Consider the following 24,009-nt stretch of genomic DNA (forward strand, 5'->3'; position numbering starts at 1 on the left):
GCTCTACATCTGTAATGAACATTTTAATTTTTCTAAGGTCTCTCATGCTAATAGATGGACAAGAAGGATTACTCTTAATTGTTAGATTAGGAATCTGATACCCAGGGTGGCTAAGACATAATTTCCAATAAAGTCAGAGCTGGAAGGAATCTTGGAGATAAGCCAACAACCCAACCGTTCTGTTACAGATAGAGAAACTGAAGCCCAGTGAGGGGAAGGCGAGGTCGCAGAGTAGGGTTGCAGGACTAGAGCACGGGTCTCCTGATCTCAAGTCACGCTCTTTGACACACACACACACACACACACACACACACACACTAGCAAGTGGAGCCTGTGGGTGGCCTTTCCTCAGCACACAGAGACCTTCTCTGACAAACACTCAGTGTCTCAGTGTCACAGGTGGAGGGTGCAGAGCCTGGAGCAACAGAGAAGCACTTTCCTTTGCCTTTGCCAACTATCAAGATTTTATTGTAGATAATTTTACTTCCTAATTTACTTTGACACAAGCTGATGACCCAGTGAGTCAGCATTTGCAGAATAAATGGAAGCCCAGAGATGGGGCAGCTTTCCAGACTCAGGCTGGAGGGTGGGGCTGGTCTGCTGGGAAAGGAGGGGTCAGTGGGGTAGAGACAGGCGGGGTGTGAGCACCCAGCCATCTCCCAGGAACACCCCTGGCATGGTGCCCAGATGTGGAGGAGGGCATCTGTGAACTTGTGACTAGAAGGTGGCCCTGCATATGCTGGGCTCAAAGAGGTGGGGACAATTGTTCATTCATTCATGCATTCATTCATTCCCCTAGTACATACTCAGCGCCCCCATATGCATAGCTAGAATTGGGGGTTAAGAGAAAGGAGGAACATAAAACCATGACCACACAGCCCCTGCCTTCGAGGATCTTAGCATCTGGGTTGCGCAGAGCTGGACTAGCTTCTTCAGCAAATCACTGCTGGCCAGCCCTTGGCTCAGCCTGGACTCAGAGGTGACTGCACACTCAGTCCCTCTGCCCGGAGGTAGGCAGGGATCAGAGATGTAGGAGGAACAGGGGCTCCAGGAACCTGAAGCTGAAGAACCTCTACTATGGACACAGGCTCTGGAACTGCAGGGTCTGGGTGTAAATCCTGGTTCTGCCTTTTACTAGCTGAGAGACCTGGCTCTGTTTCCTCAAATCAGGGATAATCACACACAAGTGTTCAATGATGAATATCAAGATTTATGTCAGTGTCTGACACAGCATACGAGGCAAGTCTTGTTGATGCATTAGTTAGAGTTGAAGGGAAGAAATTCCTCCTGCCCCAAGAGCCAGCCTACTGCACCGTGGCCATTGGCTGCCGTGTGCTGGGCAGCTCGACGTGTGGACTCTGGAGCCAGACTGCCTGGGTTCAAGTGCTGCCTCCACCACCTATTAGCTGCGTGACCTCAGGGTGGTTAAGTGCCTCAGTTTTCCTGTCTGTGAAATGGGACGATAGTAGTCCCTATCTTATGGATGGTTTATTTTTAAATGCTTAGAGCAGTACTTGACACATAGTTCATGTATGAGTTCTTTGATTTTTTTATTAACAAAATCATTATACTATTATTTTAGCCATTCTCACTTTCTTGCTATGTGAACTTTTTAAATTCAGGGCCATGAATTATGAATTGTCATGTCCACTCTCATCCTTAATTCTTACCACAGTCCCTGGCACCTAGTAGGTTTTCAAATCATATTCATCAGATGATTGAAGACTTCTTAGAGGAGGTGGCTTTTAGGCTGGGCTTTGGAGGATGGGTGAGATTTGGGGAGCAGAGGAGGCAGTGGAAAGGCCTATTAAGAAGAGGTACCACCCAGGGCGTGTGCTTCTTGACATGGTCATCATTCATGTGAGAAGTTTATTTCACCACACAAAAGGTAACTAAGGTGAAGCTGAAATAAGCTGCTAACCAAGGGCTGTTGCATGCGGAGTGTGCTGAGCTGCGTGAGGGGTCCGGGAGTGAGGACTGTGGGAGTGTTGGGGAGAAGATGGCGCTCTTAGCCTTGGCTCTTCCCATGATGATGTTCTCAGCATGAAGAGCACTGGCAGGAGGTGGCACTGAGGCAGGGGAGACAGGCAGGGGCAGCCAGGGTGCACTGAGTTGGGCCACAGCTGGGAGAACGGATAGATGACCAAACCAGACAGCCTCTTGAGGTCTTTCCCAGCTCTGCTTCCTATGCCCTGTATGGTTGCTTCCTCCCCATCCAGGTGATGGTGTGGATCCACGGAGGAGGTCTGATGTTGGGCGGGGCATCAACCTATGATGGGCTGGCCCTCTCTGCCCATGAAAACGTGGTGGTGGTGGCCGTTCAGTACCGCCTGGGCATCTGGGGATTCTTCAGGTAAGACACTGGACTCTCCTCACGGCACATTGACCCTCAGTGTGGGAGTGCTAGGACCCCACTCTGGTCATGCAAGCCCTCAAAGGGATCTTTGCTAGGTTCCCTACTAAGACATGCAAGTCCCCTCATAATTGGGCTCTACCTACCTTCTCCTTCCCCAGCCACCCTGGTCCACTTACTTGCATGTAAAATGCCTAATCTGCCTGACAAACTCCTATCATTCCTACAAAACCCAACCCAAATGTTACCTCGTCTGAAATGCTCATCTCTTTTTCACCTGTGCTGCCCAGCATGTTGCATACCTGTAAGGTGACAGTTAACATGCAGCGCAGCAGTTAGAGGCTTATACATCTTACCTCATGGGGAAGGAAAGAAGGAGCAGACTCACGTGGGAGCTCCGTAAAGTCTTGTAGGTGGAGGAACGGGTGGCTGGAACTTGGAGGCTGTAACGAGCACCTGACTCCAGTGGACACGTCTACTGAGAGGAGTGTAGGGCCCACTCACCCCATTTCCTTCATGGAGTTTGGCACATGCGTGAGCGAAGGCTCGAGTCTCCTCCATGGAGTGTCCGTGTGGACAGGAACCGGACTTGCTGCAGGCACAGTTACTGAGCCTTTTCTGAATGCACCAGCCCCAGGACCTCTTACCCTCAGATGGCTGGTGGGTGGGCTGGACGAGGGGTGATCATCTCACTGGAAAGACCTATGGGCTGGAGGAGGGCTGTCCCAGGCGAGTCGCGTCCCGGGATGTGTCACCTTCACTGAGACTCCTCATGTCCTTCCCCCGCAGCCCACGGCTGCTCCCAGTTACAGTATAACTGCGTACACTCCCCCCTCCCTCTCCCCCAGGCTCTCCTCTACCACGTCAGTCAGGGTTTCACCCCGACCAGACACCACACTGCTCTGGTCCAGGTCACCAGCGGCCCAGCCTTGGCAGCAACCACACGTCACCCCTCAAACCTTTTTGAAAAATTTCCTGCTCTTGGCTCCTGGCCACCTCCTCCCTCATGGCAGCTCCTTCTCGGCCCCTCCCGGACCCTCCCCTCCCCGTCTCAGCCTCTGTGTGCATCTTCTTCTCTGTCCCACTGGTTCCCTGAGTGACCTCAGGGGGCACTTCCAGGCTCCCTATTTTTAGCCCATTTCTCCTTTGAAACCCACAGGTACATCATTAACTACCTCCTGCCATCCCCACGGGACACCTGAGGGCACCTCTCCCTTCCTCGAACAAACTTAACCCTTGACTCCCGATGCCCCTGCCCCAAACCCTCCTCCTTTCTCCACAGGGCCTCCTGCTCAGCTGCAGGCAGCTCCACCCTTCCAGTTACTCAGGATAAAAGCCTGGGGGCACTTGGATTCTTTTCTTTTTCTCACACCCCACATCCAGTCACCAGCAAATCCTCTTGGCTCCACTTTTACAATATGTTCAGAATCCAGCCACTTCTCACCTCCTCCCTTGTAGTCACCCTGTTCAAAGCACTCTGTGTCTCTCCCCTGGATTGTTGTAATAACACCTACTTTTATAACCCTGCTATTTTACACCGTGTCTGATCCACACAGTAGCCAAAGTGATCATTTAAGACATAAATGGAATCATGTCATCCCTGCAATGGCTTCCTAACTTACTCAAGATGACATTGACATCCTTACCGAGGCCCTCAGGGCCCTCTGTAGCTGTAGGTCCTAGATTCACACTTTCGTTCACTGGATGCCGGGGCCTTTGCATGTGCTGTTTCTTCTGCCTGGAATTCCCTTTGGAATTGTAGAATAGTAGATGCTCAATAAATAGATGTGGGATGGATGTATAGAGCGCTACAGCGGAACAATGCTGCAGGATGGGAGGCAGGTGAAGACCCCAGTGTCAGGGCTCTGGAAGCCCAGTCTCTTGAAGAAGGCTTACCCAGACCCCCAGCCCCATCTGTGGTCCTGAGAGCCCTGCTGTGACATGTCTGCTCTCAACCCCACCCTGTTCTCTTACAGCACAGGGGATGAACACAGCCGGGGGAACTGGGGTCACTTGGACCAGTTGGCCGCACTGCACTGGGTCCAGGAGAACATTGCCAACTTCGGAGGGGATCCAGGCTCTGTGACCATCTTTGGAGAGTCAGCAGGAGGGGAAAGTGTCTCTATTCTTGTAAGTGTTCCTGGCCCTGATGTGGCTACTGATGGGACCCCTTGCAGACCAGCCAGTCTAGTCATGGGACCTGGTTCAAGGCTGACCCTACTCTGTGCAGCATCAGATGGTGGAAAGTTACGGCCAAACTCTCCTTGGACCACAGGAAGCTCAGAGCTCAGCTTAGCATCCTGGGGCCATATCTCCAGCCACGGCTGCAACGGAGACATTCCTCCTGTCCTGTGTTGGTTGAGCTCTTACTCTCCTTCCTAATCATTTTACTATTAGTACTCACCTCACTCCTCTTGGGAAGTAGGGGTGGGTGTAAATTCTGGATAAGAGGAGGCAACCATGAAGTTGGGTGCAATGTCATTATTTGGCTTGAAGCCAGATCTACAATTCAAGGGGACACGAACACTAAGAACAGGTCAGAGGCCTCCTCTGGGGAGGTCTGATGGCTTGTTCATCTCAGGAAGGAGGGCAGCAGCCTCTGGGGCTGAGGATGGAGCTGGGCTGGGGGAGGAGAGGTAGAGAGAGGAAGGAGGATGGAAGGGGGGATGGGACCCGGGAAATGGAACACAGACACGACCTGGGAGCCTGATGTGGGAATGGCAGTTGGGAGACACCAAGGGAAGCAAAGGTGGAAAACCAGATTAGAAGGCGCTGGGAGCTGTTAGAAACCCTCCAGCTGCCTCACAGTTGAGCAGAAGGTTAACACTATTACTGTATTTTTAAAACATATGTTGGATTCATAGTTGAATCTTCAGAGGAAAATGTTTTTATTTTATAAAATGGAGAAAAAAGAAAAGCATAGATAACTCTCCCAAAATAAAAATTCATCCACAGTCCCATTAGCCAGGGATTGTCACCATGGACAGTTTTATTTTTCTAGTCTTTTTTCCATGAATCTATCTATCTATCTATCTATCATCTATCATTTATCTACCTATCTATCTGTCTCTATGAATTTTTAAACAAAAAAACTTCCTTAATATTATAACTCAGATATTTCCCTCACCATTAGTTATTCTTTCATATTTTTTGTGTGTATAGTCGAGTATAGTATTTCATTGTAAGAATGAAAAATACCTTATTTACCCAATGTCATATATTAGAACCTTGTGTTATTTCCAATTTTTACTGTTATAAATAACATGAACATTTTAGAGATTTTTGTGTGCCTCCATGATCATTTTCCTTAAAATAAATCCTAAGTAATGCAAATGGGGAATCAGAACTGTGCTTTAAAGTGCTGCTAGGAATTGCTGAGCTGCCTTTCAGATACTTTGATTGTTATAATCAGTCTGTGCCACACACTTCCTGTTTTGTCCTTCACTCTGCTCCTGGCTCCTTCCAGCTGAGGTTTTCTTGCAGAAGCCAGGCCCCATGGTCTCCAGGGGAACAGCCCAGGACAGGGCTGTGGATGGGGGTAGCTGTTGAAGACCCCTCCCCGTGAGCATAAACTCCCTTTCTCGCCACCCTCCTCCCAGGTGTTATCTCCCCTGGCCAAGAATCTCTTCCACCGGGCCATCTCTGAGAGTGGTGTGGCCCTCACTTCTGTCCTGGTCAAGAAGGACATGAAGGCTGCAGCTAAGGTAGGTCTCACACTGGACTGTCCCCACACCCTTTGCTCTGCTCTCCTGGAGTTGTCAGGGGTCTTTCTTGCTGTGGGAGCCAGTTGACATCCTCAGAGAATCACAGAAGTGAGGGTGGCTGATCAGGGAGGGCAAGGACACACCTCATCCCACCTCCACCTTCTACTGCTGAGCAAACTGGGGCAGAGAGCAGAAGCACTTGCCAGGGTCAGCAAGTGATCAGAGCAGAGCCGGACTCAGACTCATGACTCTGGACTGCCAGCCCCATGCATTTTCCACTGAACACGCTTCCCAAAGTGTTCCAGGTGGGGTGCTGGCCTGGACAGTGGTCAGTGAACTGTCATCCTATCTTGCCTCGCTCAGGGTCTGAAATCTGATGAACTCATTGGCACCATGTGCGCCTGGAGTGGATTCTCCTTGGGGGCTTGTGACTGGGGTGGGTTCCTGAAGAATTCATTCATTGATTCATTCATTCACTCAACAAATAGTTTTGATATAATCTGACATATCGCAACCTCATGAAGCTTCTGTTATAATTGAGGAGACAGATTAATAATTATATAATTGCACAACTTACAAAATGTCAACTGTGACTAGAGCAATAGAGGAGAGATACCTGATGTCATAACAGAATCCAAAAGGAGCGCTTAGTCCAGTGGATAGGGGGAGGTTATCAGGAAAGGCTTCATGAAAAAAAGTGATCAACGAGTTGAGATGAGAAGGATGAGCAGTAAATTACTTGGTAAGAAAAGAATATCCAGGAAGAGGGAACAGCCTGTGCAAATGTCCTGTGGCAGGAGCAGGTATCTCAACTGAGAGAGAGTGAGAAAGGCTGCTGTGGCCAGAGCAGAAAGAGCAGACGGAACCTGGAGTGAAGTGAGGATGGAGCCATCGGCAGGGCCATGCTGCAGAGGACCTGGTGAGGACTTTGTCTTTATTTGGAGAGTGTCAGGAAGCCAAGGAAGGGTGAGCAACAGGGAGGCTCTGCTGAGGAGTGTGCGCTGGAGTCACTGATGTGGAGCGATTTCGTCGGGCTGTGAGAGCTGGTGGACGGGTGGGGGCAGCAGCCAGACTTAAAGGGACTGACTGGTAAGCAGGAGGGGAGGAGATAAGACACCAAGAACTTAAAAAATTGTTGAGACTGTTTTTCAGAATTCTTTGGCTATTAACAGCAGAAGCCCATTGGTCAGGCTTAAGTCAAGAAGGGGGAGTTTATTTAAAGGAAACAAAGGTGGCAGAAATGGTGCTGGATTTTGCTGTCACACAGGACCAGAAATTGGCAGAATGAAGAATCCAAGACTCATATTCTTGTGCGCGCTCTCTCTCTCTCTCTCTCTCTCTCTCTCTCTCTCTCTCTCTCCCCGCTCTACTTCTTCATGTGCCTTTTTATTTAATTTTTCACCAAATACATACTGAGCATTGATTGTATGTCAGACACCGGACCAGGCTCTGGGCAGCCCATGTACACTCTTCATGGTCCCGCCATCATGGAGCCTGATTTCTCTCCTTCTGCATCTTCCCCTCTGGCTGCACTTTGCAAGTGTCTAGCCTGAGGCCAAAAGGCTATTAATTGGGTGAGCCGAGATTTGAAATTAGTGGGATTCTGTATTCCATGCTCTCAAGCCCCACTCCATGCTGCCTCTCTTTAGATGTTCAGCTTTGAGATCATTATGTCCACTTGAACAGAGATAAGGCAGCAGAGGCTGAGGAGTATAATTGGCTCGTCTGGGATCCAGGACATACTGGTCTAGAGTATCTTCGCTACCATGTGTTGACTTTAGAAATTGAGGTTGGAACAGAACACCTCTTTATTGATGGAGGGAAGAGACAGGGCTCTTGAATTCTGCTGTCATCTGTGATCTCTGCAGAAAATTGCTGTCTTTGCTGGGTGCAAAAGCACCACCTCAGCTGTCCTTGTTCACTGCCTGCGCCAGAAGACAGAGGACGAGCTCTTGGAGATAACGCTGAAGATGGTGAGTACATCCTGTCTCATAGCCACACAAGCTCCCCGTCCTATAAACATGGCCCCAGGCTTCATCATTTCAGCTGTCCCCTTGCCCTGGAAAAACTACCTGGGACAGTATCTCACCTCTCAAGAGCAGTGTCAGACTGGATCTGAATGGGGAATTTCCTTCTTTCTTTTTTATTATGGAATAACTCAGATGTTAGCAAAGACAAAAAATAACATAATGAACAACTGTGTAATAACTCCTCATATCTATCAAAACTTACTTTTTCCAATCTTGTTTTTCTGATAGATTTTTTTATATGTGACTATTTTCTTTATTGTAAATATATATATGTCACATACAATTTACCATTTTAATCATTTTAAGTGTACAATTCAATGGCATTAATTACACTCATAGTATTGTGCAACCATCACCGCTATTTCCAAAACTTTTCATCATCCCAAACAAAAAATCCCTACCTCTTTAAACAGTTACTCTGCCTTCTCCCCTTCCCCCCAGTCTCTGGAAACCTCTAATCTACTTTCTGTCTATGAATTTGCCCATCCTAAATTCAGTCATGTAAGTGGAATCTGATAGATTTTTAAGAAATTAAACATTACACATTCTCAGAGGTGATTACCATCCTGAATTTTGGGAATGGGGTTATTCAGAACAAAGCTCTTCAGAAAGGTTGTCACAATTGTCTTGGTTAATTTAGAAACCACCTCAATTATCATCCAGTGGTGGCCCAATTTTCTAGATTTTCTGCACGTCTGCCTCAGTAGTGATTCTCACATAATCGTATATCTACCCATTCATCCATCCAACCATCCATCCACCTATTCATCCATCCATTCATTCATCATCTTATTATACATCTGTCCATCCACCAGTGAATCCAATTCATCAGTATCTTTTCATCAATCTAATATCAACTCATCTATAACATTCATTCATCTGTTATCAATCATTCATATATCTGTATTTCATCATCCATCTCTCTAAAATCAGTGATCCATCCATCACCTAATCTGCTAGCTATCATCCATCTATCCACTTATCCCCCCAATTCAATACTCCAAGTATTGACTAATTCCATCCACCCATCCATCTGTCTTTGCTAAGTGTATGGGGGGAGGTAACAGCGTGGGTGATGCAGACGTAACTGGATATAGTCCCTGCTCATAAGGAACTATTCAAGGAGAAACACGCCCATATACTTAGTGGATTAAGTGTGGTGGGAATACAGAGAGGGGATGCATTCATTATAGTAAGCAGGGATGCTTCACAGAGAAGGTGACATTTCAGGATTGGTGGATGGCTATGGTAGTGGGTCATCACAGGAAGCTACAGCACAACAGATACCCAGAGATCACCACTTATAAGATCCGCTTGTAAGGGGAGAGTCTGGACCCTGGACCCCTGAGGATGCTCCTGGACCCCCAGCGGCCAGCCTCCAGCACTGGACTCTGCTCTGTTTCCATGGGTTAAGTCCAATGTAGCCTTGGATCCTGGTTTCTCAGGCTCAAATAAGGTGACCAATGTGCTCAAAGATAAAAACACAACTGTTTTCTGATGCCTGGAAAGAGGTAAATTTATTTCAGCAATTCTCCGTGTGGCACAAGAGATCCGCTTATAAGGGGAGAGTCGGTGACTTTGGGAGAATCCAGAGAACCTAAGAGCCCATGTTATCCTTCTGAGATCTTCTGAGATCATGTGGAAGTGTTTCCATGATTATCCTCTCTCCCCAATAACACACGTGGGTGTGCACGTGCACACACACACACCTGGATTGCGGGGCTACAACCCATAACGGAGGGACCCTTACTGGGACTTCCTGCATACTGGTCAGGACTGTTAGCTGCAGTGTCACAATAAAATCAGCACAATCCTGGTGAACTCACAACAAAGAGAAGCGTGGAGTGGGGTGAATTTCGGTGAGCTTGTATGAGTCAGGATTTTCTAATGCAGGAGGAGAAAACTCATCTCGAAGTGACTTGAGAAGAGAAAGGGATATGTTGTAACAGAATCTTCAGGTAACTAACTGAAAAGTCCAGGAGTTGATGGCTTCAGGCATGTCCGGATCCAGATGCACATATGATATCATCAAGACTCTGTCTCTATCCCTCAGCTTTTTACCTCTCTGTGTTGGCTTCACTCTCAGGCGGATTTGTCCCCTGGGGATGTTAGACAACAGCAGTATCCTAGACTTACATCCTATCTGCTTAGAAGCCCTCTTTCCCAATAATTCCAGCAACAGTTTTGGGTAAACTCTATTGAACTGACATGGGCACATGTCCATCCCTGAAGTAATCCCTGTCTTCAGGGAGATGGTGCACCTCAGTTCACATATAGATGCCTGGAATCGTGGAGTGAGACTGGGGAAGAGGGAGTCCCCCAAAGGAAAATTGGGGTGTTTTCGCCTGGAGGAACAAGAAGAGGAAATGGGTGCAGGGCAGGGCAGGCACAAGCAGCAGTCCTCTCCAGAGCTCCCCTCCCCCGTCCCATACCTGCACCCTGTACTCATGCCCAGGGGAGCTGGTGCCCTGCCCACTTCCTTTCAGCCCAGCCAGGGTGGCACCAGGAGGGAGGACTTGATACCTTTGACGCACAGCTCACCGGATCAGCTTTGCTCTCAGGAAGACTTTTCACCCACAGCCTCTGCCTTTGTCTTCACAGAAATTTTTCGCTCTTGATTTACACGGAGACCCCAGAGAGGTAAGATGCTTACAAGAACTGACTATAGATGGAGAGATGCATATAGATACACACACCCTTCAAATTAAATACACATTACGTTATATAGTTTATACCAACTTGAGTGAAGATCTGCCCGCATCACCTAACCACTGCTGGCCCTGGTCAGAGTTCTGCCCCCTGGGGTCCACAGACTTAGCCCCCTTTGTTAGGACCCTGAGTGTGTGGCCACCGCCCATGGGCACGCAGGTCTGCGATGCCGGCTGTGAGCTCAGGCAGGTGGAGAGGGGGACGCGGGTGTGACCTCGAAGGGGAAGCACAGACGTGACGCTGCCCTCTTCCCCAGAGCTTTCCTTTCCTGCCCACCGTGCTTGACGGAGTGCTGCTGCCAAAGATGCCCGAAGAGATTCTGGCTGAAAAGAACTTCCACCCCGTTCCCTACGTCGTGGGAATCAACAAGCAGGAGTGTGGCTGGATTCTGCCGACGGTGAGAAAGTGCAGGCCTCTTAGACTCGCCTCCCCTGCCCGTCGCATCACCCCTCCCATCTCTGGTCACAGGATCCCTCCTTCTACGCACGCACCTCTGGGACCTTCATACACCTTGACGTTTCCGTGGAAACCTTCTCCACGATGGCCCAGCTGTCACCTGGGTGGTGCGGCCCTGGGGACCCACATCCCCACACACTCTCTGCTTGTCCTCCCATCCAAGAATCCTGAAATGTCAGTGCCAGGAGGGCTGGGAGAGATAATCATTGGGCAGATGAGAAACCCAAGGCCTGGAAAGGGGAAGGAGTTTGGGAGTTAAGGAGAGTGAGGCCTGGGACCTGCAGCCTCTCCCCTGGGCTTGGTGCTTTCATAGTTTCCCCATAAATTCCACCCACCCACACCTCACACTCTCATTCATCTAACTGGAAACATTCAAAGGAGCCTGCTTCCGCCTGAGTTAAAATTGACTTCTAAAAGTTAGGAAGTACTTTCCCTTCTGCCAAAGATAAACAAAGACGGACACCAGTTGAATTGGTAATGAGTTTGATTCAGGGACACTCTTGCTATAGGGAAAAGATCAATTGTAAACTGAACCCAAATCGCTGAAACAAAAGGCTGGAGCCTATTTAAGGCTGCGGGTGCGGGGAGGGGGGATTTGTCCATGAAACTGGGCCACCTGGATTTGTTAGCTGGCATTTATCTGGAGAAGAAACAAACTTCTGTATTTATGACAGGAGGCCGTGGTGTAAGTAAAAGCAAGGCTCCCACTGAAGTTAGGCATTATCTTTCCACAGGGACTGGGGGAGAGAGCAAGAATTATCCCCTGAATGTTTGCTTTTCATAAAAGTTGGCTCTCAGGTCCTTGAGAAAACAGGTTGGAGCAGTGGTTTTACATCCCAAAGGGCAGAAAAAGGATTTATAATTACAAGGTTTCTAAAGTAACTGCACTAAGAAAGGGTTCAGGGACATACCTGCCTATCACCAGGTTTTGGCTAGAGCAGACGGTAAATTTTCCTGGCAGCACAGAGCTTTTTAAGGGGGCCTGGGGTCATCCTGGGGACATGGCCTTAAGCTGCTTGTGGCTGTGCTAGAGTTTGGTGAAGTCACTTAGTGCAGAGTTTTGATGCAGTTGTTATGTGCAGAGTTCTGCAGTTCTTCAGAATGATTTCAGAGGTTATACCAAAGGACCAAAACCATAATGGCAGAATTTGGGGCTTTCTCTGCAATCTAACACAGGCGGGGTATTTGTGAGGTCTGTGTCATCTGCCCCAGAGCCCTCTACTTCAACACTTGGCTGGCTGAAACCTTCCCTCTCTGTCTTGATGACCACTGTGGAGACTCTAGCCTAAATATATATATATATATATATATATATATATATATATATATATGCACACATATATATGCACGCATATACACACACACACATATATATATATATACACACACACACACATATATACATATATATACACATACACACACACAAAGACTGGGACAGCTTCCCTTATCAATTACTTTATCTTCTTTGCATTCCTTGATTTCTAGATATAAAATTCCATTTGATTCATTGATTTTGCCCAACTTATCAAAGACCCATGCCCTACAGAGTAAAGTAAGTCAGAAAGAGAATAACAAATACCGTATGCTAACACATATATATGGAATCTAAAAAACAAACAGAAAAATGGTCATGAAGAACCTAGGGGCAAGATGGGAATAAAGACGCAGACGTAGAGAATGGACTTGAGGAGATGGGGAGGGGGAAGGGTAAGCTGTGACAAAGCGAGAGAGTGGCATGGACATATATACACTACCAAACGTAAGGTAGATAGCTAGTGGGAAGCAGCCACGTAGCACAGGGAGATCAGCTCGGTGCTTTGTGACCACCTAGAGGGGTGGGATAGGGAGGGTGGGCGGGAGGGAGATGCAAGAGGGAAGAGATATGGGAACATATGTATATGTATAACTGATTCACTTTGTTATAAAGCAGAAACTAACACACCATTGTAAAGCAATTATACTCCAATAAAGATGTTAAATAAATAAACAATAAAAGACTCAAAAAGAAAAAAAAATAGACCCATGCCCATCAAGATATGACAGTGACCTTCAGCCTGCATTGGTTTGGTTTGTTGGTAACTTTGGTTTTTCCTGTCATTACCTGATGATTCACAATTGCTTAACCTTTGTTTTAACAGTTCATGGGCTACTCATTCTCTGAAGGCAAGCTGGACCAGAAGACGGCCACGTCACTCGTGTGGAAGTCCTACCCCATCCTTGTAAGAGTCTAGGAATCACAGGAACTGGCTGAGCCCTAAAGAGGGGAAGAGGCTTGTTCCCAATTGCAGAGCAACTAATGGCAGAATGAAGACTGGGGCTGGGGGGGTTCTGCCCCACTTTTTCTGCTTTTCTTATCACTACCCAGGGTTGGGGGAGGGGGAAAGTTTGCACTGAGCTCAAAAAGTTCACCATTAACACAAGAAGAGAAACTGTGTCACTCACCAGGGGTGGTGAAGTCAAAAATCCAGAAATAGGGGCTTCCCTGGTGGCGCAGTGGTTGAGAGTCCGCCTGCCGATGCAGGGGACACGGGTTCGTGCCCCGGTCCGGGAAGATCCCACATGCCATGGAGCGGCTGGGCCCGTGAGCCATGGCCGCTGAGCCTGCGCGTCCAGAGCCTGTGCTCCGCAACGGGAGAGGCCACAGCAGTGGGAGGCCCGCGTACCGCAAAAAAAAAAAAAAAAAAAAAAATCCAGAAGTAGCAAAATTTAAACCACCAAATGAATGAAGAGTATTTAGTAAGAGTTTATGGTACATAAAAAATAGTTCACGCCCTGGGGGCTTCCAACTTCAAAGGCTGGTAGGAAGCTGGGGGCGGGGTGTGAAGTTACAGGATGGCTTATAAAGTGAAAATGAGGAAGTTGTTAACATTTTCAGTGTTTGCTTATTACAATAGAGGTTTTCAGGTGGCCAGGGATTGGTTAAAAGTGATTATCTCATACTATTTTAGGGAGATGACTTAGTTTATTTTTTGATTGTCAGAGGGATTTACAAAAAATAACCTAAGTTAGGTTTTGCTTATGTGCATGAAATAAGCTAGAGTTAGTTTTGCTTACATGGCTTAAATGGTTTTGTCTGCACAGATAATGCGTAAGTCTGGTCTCCATTTTATATTTAACTTTAACAGTGGTCACTTTCACTGGATCTATTTCAGAGCATCCCTGAGGAACTGGCCACGGTGGCTGCTGACAAGTATTTAGGAGGGACGGACGACCCTGCCATAAAGAAAGACCTGTTCCTGGACCTGATTGCAGATGGGATGTTCGGTGTCCCATCTGTGAATGTGGCCCGTCGCCACAGAGGTGAGTCCCAAACACTGGACGGGAGAGGGACACTGACCTCTCCAGCTTCACTGACTGTCCTGCCCAGCCCTCAGCACAAACACATGTGGACATTGCTGAGGGTCGTACATCCAAGGCTGATTGCGTTTGGCCTGGGGTGGGGCACTGTCCTGTTTTGGTTTCCACCAGAAGCAGACTCCGAGAAAAGGATCCAAATGCAAAGAGTTTATTTGGGGGGTGATCCCAGAAAACACCAGTAGAAGAGTGGAGAAGTGACATGAATGGAGAGGAAGCCAGTCCACCCTGCACTGTCAAGAAAGCATCCACTGTGGACACCCGGACCTGGGGAACTCTGGGAAACCAGCAGAACACATGTCTCAGGGTTATCCCTAGTGAGTGGCAAGAGAGCTGGGGTATTTATCCTCCAACTTTGACGAGTCATTGGTTGAAGGCTGTTCCCAAGGGCAGTTAATTCCCTGGTGCTTTGACCTGTTGCACACGTGGGCAGAGTGGTCTCTGGCTGCCAAAGACCTCAGGCAAAGAGCTGTGGATGCAGGAGGTGGAAATCAGGCTGGCGTGCCCGGAAGCAGGGGATATGGGGAGGCACCGACAGCATCTGCCACAGGGCTCCTCACCTGAATTGCGGTGGTCTGTGGGGCTAGAGGGGAAATCTTGGAAGATAGGTCTTGGAAGGTTTCCAAGGTCAGAGCTAGCTGCAAACTAGTTTGTTAACCAGTGGAGCTGGGGGTAGAGGGAGGCCAAGCATAGGATCAGGAGTGTTGTCTGGGACCAAGAAAGCTGAAAGGAGTGATTATTGGAAGAGTGGGGCCACGCGGTCTAGAGAATGTCAATGTCTGTGGCTGGCTGTTGTTTCTCCCAGTGTGTGCTGTGTCCACCACAGGACCTTCCAACATTGACCCAAGACTGTGTGTAGGGTGTGAGGTCAGGGATGGATGAGCTCACCTGGAGAGGAGGTGTCCCTTTTGGGTACCTTTTGAGTTACTCACAGTACCCTTCATTTCTTGGAGACCTCACTCACCTAGTCTGCAAGCCAGGAGATGGTTCTGGGGTCCAGACCTCCCTGCCTAACGGTGCTAGAAGGGTTTTAAACTTTGAGACTTTATAAGCATGATAAAACGTAGCTGTGGCTGACTTACTCTATCCCCGAGCACTCAATACAGTACTTTGGAGGTTCTAGTTACCATTTCTTCCTCCCTAGGGTCCTGATGACCAGCCAGGGACTGCCTGGGGTCAAATCTGTTCTTTCATAAATTTGGTCTTGCCTCTTGCTACGTGTCTTGATTTGTAGTATCCCCTTCAGCATCCATGCTGCTCCCAGCCATACTGGACTTGAGTTTTTTATCTGACATCCCGTGACTTTGAATTCAGGGTCTTATTGCCAGCACTTCCCAGAGTTTATCAATGTTATTTTTTCATTGTCGTATTTCTCTCAATCTCTTTTTGATAAAGTAGTTTTCTGAGTATAAAATTAATCTTACCATTGTAGAAAGTTTTGAAAATATGGGAACATATTAAAGAAGCAACTATATATTACTCATAATTCCTTCACCTAGAAGTATCAGCTATAAAGTTTTGGTTTTTTGTTTTTTTTTGCGGTATGCGGGCCTCTCACTCTTGTGGCCTCTCCCCTTATGGAGCACAGGCTCCGGACGCGCAGGCTTAGCAGCCACAGGCCCAGCCGCTCCTTGGCATGTGGGATCTTCCTGGACCGGGGCACAAACCTGTGTCCCCTGCATCGGCAGGCGGACTCTCAACCACTGCGCCACCAGGGAAGCCCCATCTATAAAGTTTTGACATTTTTTTTTCTATTAGCCTTTCCATGTCTTACACATAATTTTAAAATTAATTTTATGTTCATAGACAACTATATTGTAGGCATTTCCTCAATGTCAATATAAATTCATGGAAAATAGCAATTATTTCATGGTATGATGGATTAAAATTTACTTTAGTATTCCTGTCCTATTGGGTATTTAGCCTGGCTGCTCATTTTGATGCTACAGAAAACATCATACTCAGCCTTATGTGCATAAATCTTTAACCAAGTCTCAAATAATTTTCTTAGAGTTGGTTTCTAGAAGTGAAATTATTAAGCTGGGCTGTAGTAGAATTTTAAAGTTCTTGATACATTTTGTGAAATTGCTTTCTAGTGTATGAGAGTGTGGATTTCTTAGCTCTCTCACTTGGGATAGTCAGATTAAAAGAATAAAAATAATGCTGCCAATTTTATATAAGTCTTACCTCACAAAAAAAGAACATCACACTGTTTTAATTTGCATATTTTTGTTACTAGCTCTCTCCTTCCCCCTGCTTTTGTTGTTGCTCCTAATTGTTATTATTGAAATCTCTGCCCTACTTTCCTTTGAAGACGTGTGTTGTGATTGCAGGAATTTTTTTAAAATATTTATTTATTTGGCTAAGCCGGGTCTTAGTTGTGGCGCACAGGATCTTCAGTTATGGCATGCGGGATCTTTAGTTGCGGCATGCGGGATCTTTAGTTGCGGCATGCGGGATCTAGTTCCCCGATCAGGGATTGAACCCGGGCCGCCTGCACTGGGAGCATGGAGTCTTAACCACCGGACCACCGGAAAAGTACCCCCGTAGGAATTTTTTTTATAAATCTCAGTGGTTTAAGGCAAAACACTGAAAAAAAAAAACAGAAGAAGAAGAGGAATGAAAAGAATATCTTTTGGGCAGCATGCTGCCATAATTAAGTTCTCTCATTCACACTAGGTCTTTCTTTGTATGGTTGGGTTCTCAGTTCCGTTCTAACACTTCTGAGTAGCAGAGGCAAGGGTAAACACCCTCCTTTCAGTGAGTTCTGCTTGACCCTGAAGCAGCTGTTTAGCAATTGGATTATGGAACCACAGACGGATTGCTTCTTCCAAACAATGCCTCTTGCTAAACCAAGAGTGCAGTGAGAGGGGGGAAGGGAGGCAATTAAATAAATTATTGTACATCCTCCTGTCAGGATGGCATATATTGTTACACTATGTAGTTGACAAACATTTAATGATATGAAGAAATTATTATAGTCATTACAAAACTACACATCCAATAGTATCCTTATTTTATATACATAAGTGAGATAAGTGCTAAAATATTAACAGAGGTTTCTCTGAGCAGTGGGATTAGATGTGATCATTTTGTTCTTATTCCTTTTTTCTGCATTTTCCAAATGTGATTCTGTCCCCAGGAAGGGAAAACGTGTGATATTTCCCCGCCAGCCTGACTTGGGACCTGACCCTTCCCGGGTAGAGTCACTCGCTCTGGGCATAATGATCAATGCAGAGCACAGAGCTCCCCGGGCGGGTGGCCCGTGAGTTAGCCCTGAAGGAGCAAGATGGGCGACGCTGCTGAAGCGTCAGCAGGAAAACTGACATCTTCCTGGGGCTTAGAGGGGGGGTGGTGAGCATAGGGGCAGGGGAGAGGAGGAGGGAGGAACTGTACCCTCCTCGGCCGCTTCTTACTTCCGCCACCACTCCCCGGGCCAAGCAGGAAGCAAGACCTGTGAGATGACAGAGAAAAAGGAAATGCTGAATTGTGGTTTCCCGAGACACAAGGAATAGACTCTCCCCTTTCTGCATAGGCTTGTATTTAAATATCTGCACTTTCAGGCCAGCAACTTGGATTTACTTCACTCTTCTTGGAATACGTGTGAAAAACACCAGAAATGCTCAAAAATGGGCATAATAGAAGACACTGTCAGGCTGCAGGTATTCTCCAAGGGAATGAAGACTAACCTGTTAGCAATGAAATGTCGTGGTATTTCTGTGTACATAAACTATGTATCTAGATGTTCTGCTCTGTGAATGCATCAATAGGCAAAGAGGTTTATATGTATTGACCCAATGCCTCTATAATGATAGTTATTTTGAATCAATTTCCCCAAAGTTTCAACATTCATTCATTCAATAGCTGGCTCAAATCCAGTTCCACCTCCACCACCAGTACACCCTTAAGCAAGTCATAGAACTTTTCCCAAACTGTTTTTCTGTTATGCTGATAACCAGGGGCTTCCTGCAGGGACACACAGGGTCTGGCACACAGTTGCTTCTCACAACGGGCAGCTGCTGTTAATATTGTTGTTCACTCAGGACCAGGCATGCCCCCAATTTCCTGATTGCTCACAGCGCCCCTCCCACCCACCTCTGGAGCCCTTGATACCATCCAGGTGTGCGTCTGCTGAAGTGAACTGTGCACGAATCCATGTCTTCCAGATGCCGGAGCCCCCACTTACATGTATGAGTTCCAGTATCGCCCAAGCTTCTCATCAGCCATGAAACCCAAGACGGTGATGGGGGACCATGGGGATGAGCTCTTCTCAGTCTTCGGGGCTCCATTTTTGAAAGGTGATGGCCCTTTGGTGACTACAGACTTGGAGTTAGGGGATCTGGGTTCAAGTCTTGGTTTGGTGGCCTTGGGCAAGTTCCTCCTTCTCTCCAGGTCTTTGTTTCCTGAATTCACCATAACAGGGTTGAAGGACAAAGGGTCCTAACCTTTCTCTTGCTCTAATGTGCATGGTGGAGAATGTGTATCCTTGCGCCCTCCTCCATGGTCACTCTAAGAATCCAGACCTGGGCATCAGTAAGACAGGAGGTGGGTCACCTGCAGGGCCCTGCTCAGGGCTAGAATGCCACCACTCACTTCGCACTCACAAGAGCATATCAGAAGGTACGTGAGAGTAAGGTTAGAATTGCTCTTAACCTTGAATCAGGACTAATATGTGTCTGTCTATCCAATCATCTATCTATCTAAAACTCATATCTTTAAAAATTAAATATGTTTAGGATTATATTTTAAAGAATACCTCTCACAGATGTCTTTAATGTCTTAACCCTCAGCAGTTACCGACAACTTGTGTGTGACACAACCCAGGGCTGTACATGGCAGTGCCTCTGGGCACTTTCTGGTTGGGTGACTCTTTGGGGGCCTTGCAGCTTGGTTATTTTTCAGATTCTATGAAAATGTGTGTGGGTGTAGGAGATTGAAAAAAGACCCAGAGGAGAGTATCCTGGGAGGTGGGGTTACTGTAGCAGAAACCCTGGGGTGTGGCCCTGTGACCCAGCCCTTCACTGAGCCTGACCTAGGTCAGTAACTGTCAAGCTTAAAGTGCACTTGAATTACCCAAGATCTTCTTAAAATGTGGTTTTACTCAGTAGGTCTGGAGTAAGGGCCCCGTTTCTGAATTTCTAACAAGTTCTCAAGGGCTGCTGCTGCCCCTGAACCACACTTTGAGTAGCAATGGCTTTGTCTCCTCCCCACAGATGGTGCCTCAGAAGAGGAGACCAATCTCAGCAAGATGGTGATGAAATTTTGGGCCAACTTTGCTCGGAACGGGTGAGCTGGTGGCACAGACGGAGCAGGGTTGGGAAGGGGCAGGGCGTGTCTGCTGGGTGGGAGGAGCTTCAACGTGTGCTGGGTAAACTCCCCGCCCTGTGGCCCCTGACGTGAGAGCTCCCTCAGTGGACAGGCTGCCCAGGAGATGGTCAGCCTCCTGTCTCTGGAGGCGTATGAGCCTTTGGCAGAGATGAAGCCAAGGGGTCCCTGACAATCTCTGAGGGTTGTTGGGGCCACACAGTAGCTTTGGGGAATTTCTATGTGATTCTGTTCCCAGGAATCCCAACGGGGAGGGGCTTCCCCCTTGGCCAATATATGACCAGAAAGAAGGGTACCTTCAGATTGGCGTCACCACCCAGGCAGCCGAGAAGCTGAAAGACAAGGAAGTGGCTTTCTGGAACGAGCTCCTGTCCAAGGAGGCGGCAAAGAAGCCACCCCAGTTAAAACATGCTGAGCTGTGAACGGGAGGTTCAGCTGGCCTTGGGGGCTTGTGGGACCCCAGACAAGGGTATTCTATATAAGGTGTTTGTGGGCCTAAGAGGCATCTTATTGTGGAGGCTGGGGAATTATCTGATGGGAGTAGCAGAGGTCAGGGAGGGGGAATTTCTGTTTCTGTGGCCTCAATTTTGGAAATAAATGTTCTTTTGGAGACCAAGTCAGTGTCTTTGTCGTGGGCTGGAATTAAGTCATCCTCATTAGCGAGAGAAGGATGAGAGAGGGCACCACTGGCAGGAAGGTGACTCGGGCAGCTCTGGCTTGGCCTCTGGACACGAAGAGTCCAGTAGGCTGGGCCCTGGGAGGGGCTGAGGGGGACACTGCATCTGCTCCATGTCTCTGGGCCGTCAACAACTCCAGTAAGTGGATGTGAGGGAACCAAAGTGCAGTGTCCCTCTCCTCCATGTGGAGCCGCCTGTAGACATGGAGGGGGCACAGACCGAGGATGTACCTGGAGTGGGAAGGAGGGGGACTTGCCATGGTGACACTGTGGCACTGTTGTGTGGCCCTTACTGACCCTCCCACAGGTCTACAATTCTTTCTTCAATTTACACAGTATCCTCCCAGGCCCCTCCCTGAGGCCGTCTCTTCCAGCAATTCCTCTGAACCCTTTCTGCAGCCTGGACCACATCAGGTCCAAGCAGTGACCACCTTGAAGTGAGTCCCTGAAGTGTCACGTGAAAACTGACTCTTTCAGAATCCCTGGGGTGACTTCTGGCTCCCGGGATATAGAAAGCTCTAAGGAATGCCACTCCCACCTTAACAGAAAGAAAAAAGTGGATTATCCTCAAAATCATGACTTTCTCTGACTCATTCAAAGAGGTTGCAAGGCAAACAATTACCCTGAAATCTCGGGGAAGACAGGCATTTTGAAGGAGAGATGGGAAGTGAACACTGGCTTACCGTCTGGAGACAGATGGAAGATGGAGTCACCATATGTGTGAGTACAATTACTCTTAAAATTCGAATCGAGGGCTAAAGACAAAACATAGGTGAGTATGAGAGTATGAAATCCTAAAAACCACACACCCACAGGGAATTTACACTTGTTACAGGCCCTTCTCCATGGACCTCTATCAGGGACCTGTGAGAAATACTGGGAACAGGTAGTAAGACGAGAGAAAACCTGCCTCAAGGGTGCAGGCTTCAAGCTCTGCTCAGACACTTCTCCATGAAAAAATAAAATCCCCAAACCACTGAAGAAAGGTCAGCAAACCCACTTCCCTTGGGGCCCTGGGAAAGACCTATTGTGGCTGAGGAAAAGGAAAATTTTAGAACTTTATATACATATAGGAAATCCTGGGCTTCTCTGGTGGCGCAGTGGTTAAGAATTCGCCTGCCAATGCAGGCGAAATTGGTTCGAGCCCTGGTCCAGGAAGATCCCACATGCTGTGGAGCAACTAAGCCCGTGCACCACAACTGAGCCCACACACCGCAAGTACGGAAGGCCAAGTGCCTAGAGGCCACGCTCCGCAACTAGGGAAGCCACCACAGTGAGAAGCCCGTGCACCACACCGAAGAGTAGCCCCCGCTCGCCGCAACTAAAGAAAGCCCGCGTGCAGCAAGGAAGACCCACTGCAGTCAAAAATAAATAAAAATAAATAAATTTATTTTAAAAAGAAAAAATTTTAAGTAAAATCCTAGTGCAGGTGACAGCAGATGGTAGGCATCCTCCTTCAACTTTTTGAAGGACAGGGACAGGCTTGCTCCTGGCTTTATATCTCAAGTGCCAACTCCTCTTTTCTGGGAAAGATGATAATCCTTTCTGCGAATTGGCACATGCTCACACGATTGATGAGGACGAAACAGGACACACAGCTGTGCACAGCACCCCTGTCTTATTGGTTTGTAAGTAGGAAAATATCACCTGAAATATGACTAATAATAATAAAGTAATAGCTAATACTTTGGTTTCTTACTGTGTGCCAGGCTTAAACCTAATATTGTTGTATCTATTACATTCTTAAATCCTATTGAATTCTGACATGCTAATTTGTTGCATAGATAAATTTTTAAATAATCAGGCACTATTATTTTACACTTTTGCAGCAGAGGAGAATGACCAGAGAGGTTATATCAGCTGGCAGTAATGAACACATGTGGGACTGGCCCTCCTGCAGGCTGACTGCAGCCGCCAACCCAAACGGACACCATGTCATCCCGTGAAAGGTGAGAAACCTGAACACCTGGCAAGAGGCAGCAGTGGGAAAGCCCTGAGCTGGCAGTCACAAACCTCTGCACAGCTCTGTGACGTCTCTGGGCTTCAGCTTCCCATCTCTGCAGCCAGGAGCACAGCTGGACTCTCTCCGAAGACCTTTGCAGCCTTGAAAAAGGAGCCGTTGGATTCAGCCTCCAGTGATGTCAAAACCGGCACCATGTGGGCGGGAGGTGAAACAGCTGTAGGGTAGGTTTACTGCTCTGAGTATAGGCTGTGTGCCCTTGGGTGAGTTGCTTAACCCCTCTGGAATTGGCACAATCGCTCGAGACCTTGCAGGCTCACGACATGGTGCTGAGGGTTGGCTTTCTCTTGTCCCTAGAGGCCCTGCTAACTGTCTCTCCAAGGCTCTGTGCCCTATCCTGGGCACAGATGGGCCGGGCAACCTAAACCTAGTGTCTGAGAGCAATTATCTCAGGACACAGGACACCATCGTAAACTCAGGGTCTCGGCCTGAGGTCAGCTGGGGACAGGCCTGCTATTGAGAAGGATGGAGTCTGTCCAAATGCTGTGGCGGTGACTCGTTCCATGGGGCTTGTTGGAGGACATCCCCACGCCCTCTGGCACTGGATAAGCAAGGTTCCTATCCATCTCTGCCCTCACCATGAGCTTGCTTGCAAACCAGGGAGCCTTTCTCCAGGAGCTTGTCGGGAGCTCAAGGATTCTCTGTGCACAGATGTCAGTGTGGAGAGAGCGATCGTACGGGACACCGTGGGGGAAGCCCGAGCTGGGAGCCAGGCCACTATCTCGCTTATTCCCCCTCATTGACATTAATCTTTTGTATCGAAAGGAGGAAATGAAATCTCAGAGAGTTTATCAGTGACTTGCCAGGTCAGGAAGTGGCACGGTGGCTGTGAACCTGAGTGCCTGACGCCGACGCCCACGCACGCAGCACGGGCCGGCTCCCGAAATGCCCTGTGCACTCGGGGCACCTGTGGCCCATCTTGGTCCTGACTTCTGAGCCACGTGTCTCCTCTTTCTCTCGGAGTGCCCATCAAATAGGAGTTCCCTCCCCAGACCGCCAGGGGGCCCAACACCTGAAATAGACTACCCGTTCCCTCAGCACACACTTGTTGCTAATAAACCCCACCAGGCCCCCCCCCCCCCCCCCGCCACGCACTGCAGCACCACCATCACTCTGCAGAGGAACACGTGAAGTCCTTCTTCTGAAACCAGGTCTCAGGGAAACAGCCGGGAAATTCCCACCAAATCCAAATCACTTTCTTTCGGGGTGTCAGGGAGCCACGGGCTGGTTTTTGAGGGAAGGGAAGATGTCAGCCTGACCTAGGGAGGTACTTGCGAAGATTCAGAGCCAAGCCCCTGCAGGGAGCTGTCACGGGTGGCGAGTGTCCTGTCCGTAGCCCTGGGCAAGCCAAGACTGAGGTTCCCTGTGGGGAGGCAGGG

The 24,009-nt window shown here is 48.2% G+C and overlaps 1 protein-coding gene across 3 annotated transcripts in view; it reads left to right on the forward strand.

Annotated features, from left to right (window-relative positions):
- Window positions 1-20,578, forward strand: part of LOC137214455 (liver carboxylesterase-like) — a 36,515-nt gene extending 15,937 nt beyond the window's left edge. For 2 of the 3 annotated variants that reach the window (XM_067718292.1, XM_067718291.1), the window contains exons 4-14: window positions 2,220-2,353; window positions 4,330-4,483; window positions 5,953-6,057; window positions 7,926-8,030; window positions 10,689-10,727; window positions 11,053-11,193; window positions 13,394-13,474; window positions 14,408-14,555; window positions 18,776-18,907; window positions 19,823-19,895; window positions 20,173-20,574. In XM_067718292.1, the coding sequence (XP_067574393.1) occupies window positions 2,220-2,353; window positions 4,330-4,483; window positions 5,953-6,057; window positions 7,926-8,030; window positions 10,689-10,727; window positions 11,053-11,193; window positions 13,394-13,474; window positions 14,408-14,555; window positions 18,776-18,907; window positions 19,823-19,895; window positions 20,173-20,356 (1,296 nt within the window). In that variant the 3' untranslated portion in view covers window positions 20,357-20,574. Of the gene's footprint in view, window positions 1-2,219; window positions 2,354-4,329; window positions 4,484-5,952; window positions 6,058-7,925; window positions 8,031-10,688; window positions 10,728-11,052; window positions 11,194-13,393; window positions 13,475-14,407; window positions 14,556-18,775; window positions 18,908-19,822; window positions 19,896-20,172 lie in introns of all 3 variants that reach the window. The other variant, XM_067718293.1, reaches the window with a different exon arrangement.
- Window positions 20,579-24,009: the final 3,431 nt, after the last annotated feature.

Source organism: Pseudorca crassidens, chromosome 20, assembly GCF_039906515.1.
Source record: "Pseudorca crassidens isolate mPseCra1 chromosome 20, mPseCra1.hap1, whole genome shotgun sequence".
Taxonomy (NCBI): Eukaryota; Metazoa; Chordata; class Mammalia; order Artiodactyla; family Delphinidae; genus Pseudorca; species Pseudorca crassidens.